The following is a 13,211-nucleotide window of genomic DNA, read 5'->3' as shown; positions in this document are numbered from 1 at the left end:
ACCCGAACCTACCAGAAAGAATGAGAGTAAACCATTCAGCCAACCCCAACGAGCAGAGGGAGGGAGGGAGCTTGCAAATCCCCTTACTCACCGCAATGGGCCCTTTTGTGTGATTTCCTGTGGAGGCAGCAGTCGGGGCAGCTATATATACCAGGGGCTCTCCCCTGTAGTCCCACAGCACCGAGGGCATCTCTTACCTACTCTCCAGCGAGATGGGAAAGGTAAGTCCTGGGGCCCTGACCTTTGTCCTCACGAAGCATCCTTGGCTGGGAGAAATCACTTACATGTCTGGTACCTTTCTGCCTTTACAGATCACCTTCTACGAGGACCGCAGCTTCCAGGGCCGCTGCTATGAGTGCAGCAGCGACTGCCCCAACCTGCAGACCTATTTCAGCCGCTGCAACTCCATCAGAGTGGACAGTGGCTGCTGGATGCTCTATGAGCGCCCCAACTACCAAGGCCACCAGTACTTTCTGCAGCGTGGGGACTACCCTGACTACCAGCAGTGGATGGGCTTCAGCGACTCCATCCGCTCCTGCCGCCTCATCCCCCACGTGAGTGTGGCTCTGCCTTTATTACTGGTCTCTGGAAACACAAACTATCTTAAAAGGTCTTCTTAAGCTAAGCCAACAGAGAGTGGGTGTGGCACCTAGTGTGTGTGTATGTCCAGTAGGGTACCTCAGAGAAGAATCTCATCTCTCAGGAACTCACGTCCCCATTTTTACATTATATATAACCATTGAGAATTCAAACACCAGAGAATAATTAAGAAAAATAGGATATTGAAGACAATCATTTACTTCCTGTTCAAAATGTAATTCTCCTCCATATAAGATCTTAGTTTATTCCACTTCAAACCAGAAATCCAGTGCTTCTTAATCTATAAACACGATGTGCTACTCTTTGGGTGACTACAGGTGCGTTGGATGGGTAGTGGCAAGAGTTCAAGGCCAGCCTGGGCTACACCTTTGTCTAGGACCATACCACTCTGAATGCCCCTAGTCTCATCTAAAAATATGTCTTGGCTTGCTTGGCCTTGCATTTCTATTTGATTATTTTTCTCATCTTCTGGTTTTTATTCGTATGGAGTGAGCAGTATCTATTAGCTCACTCTGAGGAGTACACCAGCAAAAAAGGCCAAATCTAAAACCAATGTTCAAGACCCATGCTTTCTCGAGAATGACCCAAGCATTCCTAGACAGATGGAGTGTGGGAGATATGAGACACAGTGCCATGCCACAGAAATGTAACTTCACCCAGGCTGGTTACCACTGACAGGAAAGGATCCCTTTGTAAGCAGGGGGCTCTGATTTGGGCTGAAACTGAGGCTTGGAAAGAGAAACAGGGGAAGGACAGGCCTTTATTTGTCAGAGGAGCTTACTCTTTGCTTTATAGATACATAAATGCCACCACACAAGTTTTGCAGAAAATAGCTGAAGGTTAATACCTTTTCAACAAGAGAGATAAAATGCGACCTTTCCAAAGGCTGTGTCATCAACAAAGCACTGAGATGACATGATAAGTTCCATTTTTAAGTCATATTTAATTGTGATCAGCTTTATTAAGCAGCATTTAATTGTCAGGGACCACAAAGGTAGACAGGAGAGGCCTGAGCTTTGTTTCTCGACTGACCACTGAAGCTCTGGATTCTTCAGGCTTTGGGAGTAGAGACTTCTGAACCCTGCTATATGCTTCTCTGAATGCAAACTTGGACTCAGGATTTTGAGGCAGGAGATGCTGGGGCTGGAAACAGCTTCTACCTGTGCTCATTTGCTTTTCCTCCTCTGTCTGTCGTCCCCAGCACTCCGGCACTTACAGAATGAGGATCTACGAGAGAGATGATTTCAGAGGACAAATGTCAGAGATCACAGACGACTGTCTGTCTCTCCAAGATCGCTTCCACCTCAGTGAAATCCACTCCCTCAATGTAATGGAAGGCTGCTGGGTCCTCTATGAGATGCCTAGCTACAGGGGACGGCAGTACCTGTTGAGGCCCGGGGAGTACAGACGATATCTTGACTGGGGGGCTACAAATGCCAAAGTTGGCTCTTTTAGACGGGTCATGGATTTTTACTGAAGCATTTTCATTCTCCACTTTTCTTCTTTAGAAGCTAATAAAATATGTAGCTTGTGATTCTGGCACCACAAGAAGAGTCCTGCCTTTCTTTCAATCTTTAAGGCATTCCTAAGCGAAAATGGCACTAAGCCAAATATGACAATCTTTTCAAGATGGGAAGCAACCTCCTCTAAGGGGGAACTACATTCTCTAATGACTAAATATGCAGGATAAAAACAAAAAACAAAACCTTTACATTATCAAGAAAAGTCATACTGGGCTGGTGACCTGGTTTAGCAGATAAAGATGCCTGCTCCCAAGCCTGGTGTCCTGTGTTTGATCCCCAAGACCTATTTAGTAGAAGGAGAGTACCAATTTTCCCAAGAGTTGTTCTTTGACCCACATGATAGCCCCACCATACACACAAGTAAATGAATAAAAACGTAAGAAAGGAGAGATGGCTCACTGGCTAAAAGCATTTGTTGTTCCAGAGGATCCAAGCTTGAATCCTAGTGCCTTCATGAAGGCCCACATGAGTCTGTTACTCCTATTCCAGGTGATCTGATGCCCTCTTCTAGAGTCTACCAGCACCACACACACAGTACATTGACATACATGTGGGCAAAACACCCATACATACAAAATAAAATAAAATAAAAATAATATAATGGAAAAATTTTAAAGATAAGTCAAATTATTCCCAGTACTAAAACCTTCCTTCCTTCCTTCCTTTTTTTCTTTCATTTTCTTTCTTTCTTTTTTTCAGACAGGGTTTCTCTGTTTAAGAGCTCTGGCTTCCATGGAACTAGCTCTCTGTAGACCAGGCTAGCCTCAAACTCACAGAGATCTGCCTGTCTCAGCCTCCCGAGTGCTGGGATTAAAGGGTGTGCCACCATCGCCTGGCTAAACTGGTTTTTCTTATGGGTCCTAGAAAAGAGTTTACTGAGTGAAAATCATCAAAAATAGCCCACAGTTATTAAATGAGGTCATAGGGCTGTTTCCCATAAAGTTCACAACTAAATCTGTTGAGTTCACATCAAAATTCATCAGATCACCTCATCTTTTGAGAGGCTAGTGAATTGGCTCAGCTGCCATCTTGCCTGGGGTGGAAATGTTATACATCCAAATCTCCCCACACAGACATAACCAGTGTCTCCTGCAGAGGGAATGAGTGAGCTGTCTTTCCCAGGAGCCTTTGGTCTGTACTCCTGCCTCATCAGTGGGGGTCATCACACCCTCCTGTTGGGAGCCATACAGCTTGGCAAGAATCTTTAGGCCAAACTTGGCAAGCCACAGGGTTATAGAACTGTCTTTTGATTATAAATGGCTTCTAGAAGCATGAGCACCCAGAAGGAATAACCACAGGCCCACTTACCTAGGCAACCATGCCTCACCCCACCACTTACCTAAACAACCCTCCTGAGTCCCACCACTCACCTAGGTAACCCTCCCTCTCCCCACTACCCATGTTTTACCCTGACAACATCCTCCTTCTATAGTTTTCTAATATCCTGCTTAAACTAACACCTGACTCTTGGCCTCTTCACCCCCTCTCCTTTACTCCATACTACTGATTATGTAAGCTAGCCTGGAAAAAATAAAATTCACCACTTGATCAGAATCCTGTCTTGTGGTCAATCTATCGTGTCTCTTGTTCCCATTCCCCTCCCTGGACTTCTTGCTCTAGGTTGCTGTCACACGGGTCTGGACAACTACGCCCTTCCAGTGAGCACTGATTTTCCTATGGGCCACACTGACCCAGATGGAGAACTCATTACCCACTAACCCCTGACCTATCTCTCACATATGGCTTTGATGCACACAACTGTTTTTGTTATAGAGGTTCTGGGGCATGAGTATAAATTTATTTCAGAGCAGTACGATTGTAGAAATTTAACACTAGGTGACTCCTGGTTTTGTGGACGTAGCTCAATGTAGAGAATTTGTCTAGCGTGTAAGGCCATGGATTCAATCCTCAATATTAGTAAAAACAAAAAGTATTAGATGGCGTTATTTCATATGGGCTGTAGGTTTCAGCAGATGTGCCTCATGTCCCTTCCTCGCTCCCCTCTTCTTAGTACTTATCCATATGCACATGGCTATTTATTTCTTTTGGGTCTCTTTTCATTCCATGTCTTTAGGGCCTTCCAGGTTCAATACCTAAACACTGAATAAACACAGTAAGCATATAATCTGCACCTAAACTGGGTCACTTTGGCGAGTTAAGAAACTTCCGGTTAATAATTATTGATAGTTCTGGTCAAAGAAGAACTGTTCTGAAAACCTTTTCTTTTTGGAGGGCAGTAGCAGTTTAAGACAGGGTCTCTCTACATAGCCCTGGCTATCTTGGAACTCATTATGTAGTCCAGGCTGGCCTCAAACTCATAGAGATACCCCTGCCTTTGCACAATGCCCCCACACACACAGTGCTGAGATTAAAGGCACGTGCCATCATGCCCAGCTTCCCTGAGTCTTTTTCTTGGGGTCATTGTTCTTGAAAATTCTCTCCTCTCATCTGTGAAATACAGGAGAAGAGAAAAATGCTGTCCCCTGGCATACAGATAAAGTCACCAATGTAAAGCGGTTTGGGAAAGGTAATCTAAACCAGCTTCTAATCCCACCAATTACTCACTTCCTCCTTCCTGTATTTAAAGTTAAGACCCCAGGAGTCCCTTCTTTTGGTTAAGATAAAGCAGACAACTAAGACAATCCTAGTGTCACCCTATATATTCTATACTCTAGATGCCTAACATACACCAGGATTTCCTGCATGCCCTGGTCTAACACTAAGTACTACTAAGTTAAATCTAACACTAAGTTAAATCTTTTTCTTCCCTCCTTCCTCTTCTCCATTTTGACTCTAAGCTTTCTTAGATTAATAATCTTATAAAAGGCCCACCAAACAATGAAACGGGAGGTCTACTGCATTTAGGAGTGCCAGCAGCTGCTATATTGCATTGTCCCCAGAAAGTGTTCTCAGTGCAAGATCTCTCCCCAGTTTGCCTGCCCCGACACTACCATGGAGTTAGTTCCTGATGTAAGTCCATATCCTTTTCTCTCCCCTCCAGACATCTGTCAACACAAAAGTAACAGCCCCAATCACCTGTGATGAATCGCCAAGAGGAAATTAATTGCACTGTGTAACAAGAGGAGTACTGTTAGAGACTGGTCCCCTATTCAGTCTCTTGGTATGAGACAGTTTTGCCTGTGTGATCACCATATATATAACTACGGTTCATTGCACCAAGCACACATGGAATACAAATGCTACACTAATGGCTAAGAAACAGAGGGGCAGGTGGTAGAAGCAACTTCTGGCTGGACTTCAGACCCTAGTAAAACTCAGCTTTGGATTGCCTGATGCTGTTGAAACATTATTTTGCCATTTCATGGGACATTAGAAATAGACAATTAAAATTACTAAGGGACATGACAGGGTGCAGAGCTTGGGGGAAAGTGCAACATTCCTGTTTTCTCCCTTATGAGTATTCATCTTTACTATTATACTAGCCCATTAAGTAAACGAATCTCAAGGTGTGGTCAGATCACAGACTTCAGTTCATACACGATGAACTTTGATGTGAGTATACTTCCCCGTGCAGCCTGAGTATTTGGAATGGGTTCTGGAAATGATCACCACACTGAATTCCAGACTAGAAGAACAGTCATTCCTCTATTGTCATTGATGTTCTATTCATTCAGCCAATTAGTGAGAATAAGGTAAAAAAAATGTGGAAGAGTCCTGATCCTTTAAGACTCTCCATATCAGTTTTTGAGGAACTATGGTCTAAATAAAGCAACGGAAACTTGATAAAAGCTGTTGAACATGAAACTTTGGCAAGCAAGGAACAACGTCAAGTTCAGTCTAGCAGAGAGGAAGCTTCAAGCCCAATCCTAGTTTGACTTCTCTGTATCTTGGGACTAGATAGAGCCTGTGGTGTCTTCAACAATAGAATCTTATCCCCAAGAGTCTTTTTAACCCAGTAAGTAGAAACCCTGTTTGTTATGTAGTTCTCTTCCTTATTTTATAAAGTTCATGTACACATAACGGGAAGACCAGGGTGGAAATTCTATCACATAAAGTGCAGTACTTACAAGACAAGTTACAAAGGAACCAGAAAATGCCCCCCTCCACACACACTGAATTTCAGTTATCTCTGAAGAGCATAGTCTTGACTTTCTCTCACTTCTCAGCTCTTTCTCTTTCCTGCCCCTACAGGCCCCTCACTGCCTTGCTTGGAGGTCTTATCATACTTTAGCTGGGTCTTAGTTGCCTCCTGATTCTGCCCAGTTGTGCCTTTCTCTATCCCACACTGTTCTGTGCCAGCATGCTAGGCCAAAGATATTAGACACACAGCAGCTCAGGGGCCTGAAACAATCTGCTGGCTCCTCACTCTTTTGCCACGTTGCCTGCCTAATCACCCCGAGCACTCATCATTCCCCTTTTCACATTGTCATAATATTTCTGACTAGACACCAATTCTCTTTTTGTTCATCCAAACAAGTGTTTTCTTCTTCAAGGCTCAGCTTAAGCAATTTCTCTGCAAAAACACTCTAGAATCATCTCTAATTTTCTGGCTTGTTATGTTTGTTTACTTACTTTTGTTTTGAGATGGAACTTGCTCTATAAATAAGGCTGGCCTCAAACTCATAAAAATCTGCTTGCCTCTGTGCTCCCCAGTATTGGAATTGCAGGTGCTACCACACCTCGCCAGGACTGAACTTGACATTACTCCTTGGTTGCCCAAGTGTCATGTTCAACACATTGCTTATTGATTTCGGCTTTGGTCAGAGAAGTTTGTTTGTTTGTTTGTTTGTTTGTTTTTGCTTTTCAGTAGGCTGTGGAAATTGTAGAGATTCATAACTGGTCAATGTGATAAGATTAAGAGATAGTCTAATGTTCAGCCATAAACTGAACATCTATATCACTCCATTCACTCAAGACTCAGGAAACATCACAGGAGAAGGGGCAGAGAAAATATAAAATCTAGAGAAAGATGAAGAATTATGTGGGACACCAACTGCCAGACTATAATTCCAATACTTCGGAGGGTGAGATTGGAAGATAATGAGTTCAAGACCAGTTCATGCTACATTATAGAGTTTAAATCTAGCCTGGGCTATGTAGAAAGATTCTGCATTAAAAGAACTTTTTAGGCAAAAATTTTTAAGTAAAAATTTTAAGCAGAAAGAAGACTTATGAAAAAATAAAGGTTTTATTTGTATTATTAGCTATTGTTTTATTATTTTGCTAATAATATTAGTTAGCATACCACAGAATGGATTTCATTGTGACATTTTTTCATACCTGCTTATCATTGTACCATGGTTCTTAAGTCATATTTATTCCTGACCTTCCCCATATCCCTCCTACATACCCAGTGATCCCAAGCCCTTTTGTTACCATCTCATAGTTTTTTTTAAGTTTCCACATATGAGAGAAAAGTATGTGATTCTCATTTTTGTCAGCCTGGCTGATTTTATTTAATATGATGCTCTCTGGTTCCATCCATTTCTTTGCAAGAAATATTATTCTTCCTTCTGAATAAAATTCTCTTAAGTAGACATGTTTTCTTCATCTACTCATCTGCTGAAGGACATTTAAGCCTCTTCCATACCTTGGCTACTCTGAATAATGAGAAAATGCACTTCTTCCTTCTTCTCTCTACATAACCATGGTGTCCTGGAACTCACTATGGAGACCAGGCTGGCCTTGAACTCACAGAGATCCACCTGCCTCTGCCAAGTTCTGAGATTAAAGCCATCCACCACCACTCTCAACCCCCCTGACAAGATTTCTTTTCTTTCATTTTATTTTCATATTTTTTAATGATTGTGGTGGTTTGAAAGAAAATGGCCCCCAAAGGGAGTGGCAATTGTTGGAGGCAGTGTGTCTCTGTCGGGGTGGGCTTTGAGGTCTCTTTGCTCAAGTTTCCCTCAGTGTGACAGTCAGTTGACTTCCTGTTGCGTCTGAGTCAAAATGTAGGACTCTCAGCTCCAGCACCACATCAGCTTGCATGCTGCCATGCTTCCGCCATGATGATAATAGGCTGAACCTCTGAAACTGTAAGTGAGCCCCCTCAAAGAAATGTTTTCATTTATAAAGAGTTGCCGTGGTCATATTGTCTCTTCACAGCAATAAATAAAAAAATAAAACTAACTAAGACAATGATGATTCCTTTTTATTTTTTTATGTGCATTAGTGTTTTGCTGGCATTTATGTAGTGTGAGGATTTCAGATCCCCTGTAACTGGAGTTACAGACAGTTGTGAGCTATTATGTAAGTGTTGGGAATTGAACCAGGGTCCTCTGGAAGAACAATGAGTGCTCTCTTAACTGCTGAGCCATCTTTCCAGCTCCCCCCCCCCCATAAGATTTCTAATGTCTTTTCCAAGTGTCATTTTTTTTTCAGCCACAAAATGGCTCAGGAACCTTTGAGTACACTATCTTTGGTCAGAGAACCAGGTTGACATCCTCAATGATGTCACTCCAACACTATTGTCAATGTCACTAGCATTACCAGTGTTCATTTGCACCAGATGGTGTTATGAATGCTAATGTCTGTCAGCTAAACATCTCAATTGCCTGCCTGTAAACCAGTTAAGTTTATGACTTGTTGCTTCCAGAGAGAGCACATATGCTGAGGAAATAGGATGGTTTTCAGATGGCTGACATTATAAGAGCTGTGTCTAGGATGTACACCTTGATGCTGTGGTTTAAGGAAGCTCTAAAAACTCGGAGGTCTAGGTGGAGAATCTCAATGGGGTAGTGTAGGGGAAGCTGTAGCCACGCCTACTTAGGGGCTGGCTACAGGTGTGCCTGACCACGCCCTTGCACTTGCCTAGCATGAATAAGGCCTTAGGTTCAATTCCCACCACTGCCATACACAGAGAAAGAGTGGAGTGGAGGGGAAAGGAGGGAAGAAGGGGGGAGCTGAGAAATTTGCCAGATTTGACAGTGTGTTCCTATAATCACAGCACCAAGGTGGCTGAGACAGGAGAATTGCAGAATTGCAGTATGTCCAAGGCTTGCTTAGGTTACATAGTGAGACCCTGTCAGAGAGAGACAGAGACAGAGACAGAGACAGACACTGGTCATATCATTAACCTTTGCCCATGTTAGAGGGATGCTAGAACAAAGACAAAGCCATAAATAAGGAAGCAATAGGCCTGGGGCACAAGGGTAACGTGTGTGTGTGTGTGTGTGTGTGTGTGTGTGTGTGTGTGTGAGAGAGAGAGAGAGAGAGAGAGAGAGAGAGAGAGAGAGAGAGAGTTCATTTGCAGAACTCTCCCCAGCATCTATGAGAGCTATATTATATTTGATTCACAAACATGCTAAAATGTATTTTAAAGTAGTAGTTAGTCATTCCAGCTGAGAAGGGTGACATTCAGCATGCTGTGGGTGATATATTGGCTTTGGATTTGTCTTTGTTCAGACAAACTCACTCTGAATAACCTTGTCTGACTTGTACTTACTAAGGCTATTTATATCTAATAGGTCCTGGGTGGAAGTGACCCAACAGTGGCCAAATGACAGAGATGTCCTTTCCTCCTCATTTTTTTTCTTTGCTTTGTTCTTTTCTTTCCTTCTCATCCTTCACTCTCCCACAAGGTAATTCCTGCTCTGAGGGGTGATTTATGGTGTCCCTGCAACGTGGGTTCAAATCTCACTCTTCACAGGAAAGTCTAGGCCTTCTCCCTGACCTTGGAAATGAGGAGCAATACATACATACTTGTCAGTCTTGGACCTCACGATTGTACAAAACTTTCCCTTTGTTCTTAACACAAGCTGACTACGAGGGGGGGGGGACTGATTTTGCATCACAGAGTATGCCCCCACCAAAGGAGAAACTCGTGGCTAGGTCCTGAGCATCACAGTAGAGAAGAGCCACGATTAGAATCTAGATTTGTGTGCTGAACGAACCAGCAAATGCTGTAAAGAAAATAAGTAGGAAGAAGGAATAACGGTGACCAGTTTCTGTCGTACTAGGAAACTAATCAACATTTGCAATATTTGCAAAATTCCAGCCCTCTCGACTCGGGGGGCACTTCTACAAATGTACAGGTTTCCCCCAGACTTACCAAGTATAATAGAATCAAAATGTAGGGGCATGGACTTCAGGTCAAAAGTTCAGGCTGATGTGCTGATAAATTTAAAAAACAGTAAGAATCCAAATAAAACACCCAGCAGCTCGTCCAGGGCAGCGTTGGAACACACCAGAGAACCAAGCGAATCTGCAATCACCGCCACTGAATGCAGCATGGAAAAGCGATCCATAAAAATCCCCTCAGCCCCGAGGGCCCCTTTTGTGCTGTTCCGCTAACGCAGCAGCCCTCCTGCTATATAGACCCGCCGCTCTCTGGCTGGACACTGAACTCACCACGGTCAGCCAGCCATGGGGAAGGTGAGCAGAGCGCAAACTAAACAAAGAGTCGGAGGGACCGGCCTTCACACAAGGAGAAAATGATCTCATCCAGAATTGCTCTTCCTTTACAGATCACCTTCTACGAGGACCGCAGCTTCCAGGGCCGCTGCTATGAGTGCAGCAGCGACTGCCCCAACTTGCAGACCTATTTCAGCCGCTGCAACTCCATCAGAGTGGACAGTGGCTGCTGGATGCTCTATGAGCGCCCCAACTACCAAGGCCACCAGTACTTCCTGCGGCGCGGGGACTACCCTGACTACCAGCAGTGGATGGGCTTCAGCGACTCCATCCGCTCCTGCCGCCTCATTCCCCACGTGAGTCCTGTTTGGCTTTATTTCTTTCTGCCCAAGGGTCCTCACTGTTTTACTGATGTGGGGTCCAGAGAGTAAGCCTTGTCTGTAGAAGTACTTAAGGGTGCCGGGCATTGGTGGCGCACGCCTTTAATCCCAGCACTCGGGAGGCAGAGGCAGGCAGATCACTGTGAGTTCGAGGCCAGCCTGGTCTCCAGAGCGAGTGCCAGGATAGGCTCCAAAGCTACACAGAGAAACCCTGTCTCGAAAAAACAAAAACAAAAAAAGTACTTAAGAATGAAGTGTCTGCCTAAGGGACACAACCAGGAAGACAGAATTATAAGGAAGAATCTACTTAGAAAAAAAGTCCACTTTATAGTTGCTACAATTAGGTAATCAAAACTTTTCTCAATGAATGCAGTCTTATGCTGGTATATGAGACAACTTAGGTAAATGGGAGGCTGCTTGGTCAAGAGAAGGCATTATGCCTATCAGATTGATTTTAACCTATAACGGAATTTCTGATAAGAGAGTTAATTACTGTGGGGTAGGAAACATGGAAAAGTATGGTGATCAAAAACTGTGTAAAAACAGAGACCAATTTTGGAAATGATAATTTTCCTTAATTTTGAAAACCATCTAAATTCTAGATTAACTTTTCACATAAGTTATTTAAGTTTTCTGAACTCTACACTAGCCAGGCATACTGATTCCCTGTAATCCAGGAAGCCGAGGCTACAGGATCTTGAGTGTGAAGCCAGTTTAGGGAATTACAAAATCAGGGGAATGGGACAGCTGGGAATGATGTAAATTCAGGACTAACGTATGAAATTCTCAAAAACCATAAAATGTAAGTTTGAAAAAATCCCATTATAACGATGAACGTATATGTATATAAACATATACAAAAGTAAAAAAAAATACTAATCAACATCCATTATTTATATTTGCCAACATACAACGTAGAATGAACACAGAGAGTTGGGAATTAAGATATTTGAATTTTTGGCTGAAATACAGTTTTAACATGTTAAAAATTCTACCTCCTAGATGAAAAACCGAAACTGGGCATGTAGGAGTTTGTAACGCTTGCTAGCAGATTTATCAGTGCACAGTTCTAAATCTCAGAGGCTCCGATATTACACCGGCAGCTCCTCCCCCTTCCCCCCTCCGCCCAGCCAGCCACAAGTTCTGGAAGACGCTCAATGCCTTTTTCTGCTCTTTCTGTTACCCAAGCAGACTGGTTCCCACAGGATGCGGCTGTATGAGAGAGAAGACCATAAAGGCCTCATGATGGAGCTGAATGAAGATTGTGCCTGCATCCAGGACCGCTTCCACCTCAGTGAGGTGCGCTCCCTGCACGTGCTGGAAGGCTGCTGGGTCCTCTATGAGATGCCCAACTACAGAGGCCGGCAGTACCTGCTCAGGCCTCAGGAGTACCGGCGCTACCACGACTGGGGTGCTGTAGACGCTAAGGCAGGCTCTTTGCGAAGGGTGGTAGATTTATACTAAAATAGGTTAACACTACCATTTTCTCATTTTGGAACCTAATAAAGTATTTAGTCTGTATTGTTGGCAAACCCTGACTTCTGCTATTCTTTCATTGTGTGCGAATCTACCCACCTGTTTAAAGGTTGAGATGAGAGCGGGGAAGTTAAGGTGTTCAAGAACTTTTAAACTTTGAACAAGTCTTAGATGGCTGGGAATGCATGTATGTACCTCAGTGATAGGGCTTTTATACCTGGTGGGGGGAGGGTATGCCTGGTGGGGTGGGGTTATACCTGCCTAACAAAGAAAGGGCAAATCCAGGCAAAGGTATGTAAAAGGGTGACTATTAGGGAGGAGTCAGCTAGCTGAAACTCTTGAAGAACAATATAGTCGAAGTTTTCTTCTAATCTCAGAAGTGGTTGGAGACACAATTTGACAAACAGCCTCTCCAGACTATTTGGGGAATTTTGTTTACTATAGAGCCCAGTATTATGTACCTAAGGCTAGGGCTGGCTGCCACTATCCTTGCAACGTTAAAACCCCCTCCCTTCTGAAACCACTCCCAGGGAGAAAAATTCTTCGCCAGAGTGTCACCCAAGCTAAGCAATCCTCTACTAAGACTCTTTTTCTGCAGGGCAGTGATGGTGCATTTCTTTAATCCAGCAGGCAGAGGCAGGTGGATCTCTGAGTTGGAGGCCACCATCGTCTACCGAGTGAGTTCCAGGATATCTAGGGATACACAGAAAAACCCTGCTTTGTTAAAGAGGAGAGACTCTTCACAAGTCATTCTAGGTTGAGTCAAACTGTTGACTGTATTAGTTACTTTGCTATTCCTGTGGTTAAGGCAGCATGACCTTAAGCAATTTATGGAAGAAAGAACTTATTTAAGCTTATAGCTCCAGAGGGGGAGTCCATAATGGCAGGAGAGGCATGGCAGCAGGCCAGAGCAAAA

The 13,211-nt window shown here is 43.6% G+C and overlaps 2 protein-coding genes across 4 annotated transcripts; both read left to right on the top strand.

The window, feature by feature from the left end:
* Positions 1-212: 212 nt before the first annotated feature.
* Positions 213-2,077, top strand: LOC100759531 (gamma-crystallin B). Of its 2 annotated transcripts, none has more exons than XM_027396061.1 (3): positions 213-221; positions 312-554; positions 1,802-2,077. In XM_027396061.1, the coding sequence occupies exons 1-3, from the start codon at positions 213-215 to the stop codon at positions 2,075-2,077; spliced, it is 528 nt and encodes a 175-aa protein (XP_027251862.1). The 2 variants fall into 2 exon arrangements, with proteins under 2 accessions (XP_027251862.1, XP_027251861.1); XM_027396060.1 differs by having other exon boundaries at positions 312-560.
* An 8,374-nt stretch (positions 2,078-10,451) lies between these two features.
* Positions 10,452-12,283, top strand: LOC100759825 (gamma-crystallin C). Of its 2 annotated transcripts, none has more exons than XM_027396059.1 (3): positions 10,452-10,460; positions 10,553-10,795; positions 12,011-12,283. In XM_027396059.1, the coding sequence occupies exons 1-3, from the start codon at positions 10,452-10,454 to the stop codon at positions 12,281-12,283; spliced, it is 525 nt and encodes a 174-aa protein (XP_027251860.1). The 2 variants fall into 2 exon arrangements, with proteins under 2 accessions (XP_027251860.1, XP_027251859.1); XM_027396058.1 differs by having other exon boundaries at positions 12,008-12,283.
* Positions 12,284-13,211: the final 928 nt, after the last annotated feature.

The sequence above is a fragment of the Cricetulus griseus genome, chromosome 2 (genome assembly GCF_003668045.3).
Source record: "Cricetulus griseus strain 17A/GY chromosome 2, alternate assembly CriGri-PICRH-1.0, whole genome shotgun sequence".
NCBI classification, from domain to species: domain Eukaryota; kingdom Metazoa; phylum Chordata; class Mammalia; order Rodentia; family Cricetidae; genus Cricetulus; species Cricetulus griseus.
This window is presented reverse-complemented; position numbering and strand designations above follow the sequence as displayed.

What these genes read in the sequence shown, in the direction of transcription:
- LOC100759825 (XM_027396058.1), top strand. An exon ending in CCTGCCGCCTCATTCCCCAC is followed by an intron (nt 10,796 to 12,007) that starts GTGAGTCCTGTT and finishes CTGTTACCCAAG; the next exon opens with CAGACTGGTTCCCACAGGAT.
- LOC100759531 (XM_027396060.1), top strand. An exon ending in GCCTCATCCCCCACGTGAGT is followed by an intron (nt 561 to 1,801) that starts GTGGCTCTGCCT and finishes TGTCGTCCCCAG; the next exon opens with CACTCCGGCACTTACAGAAT.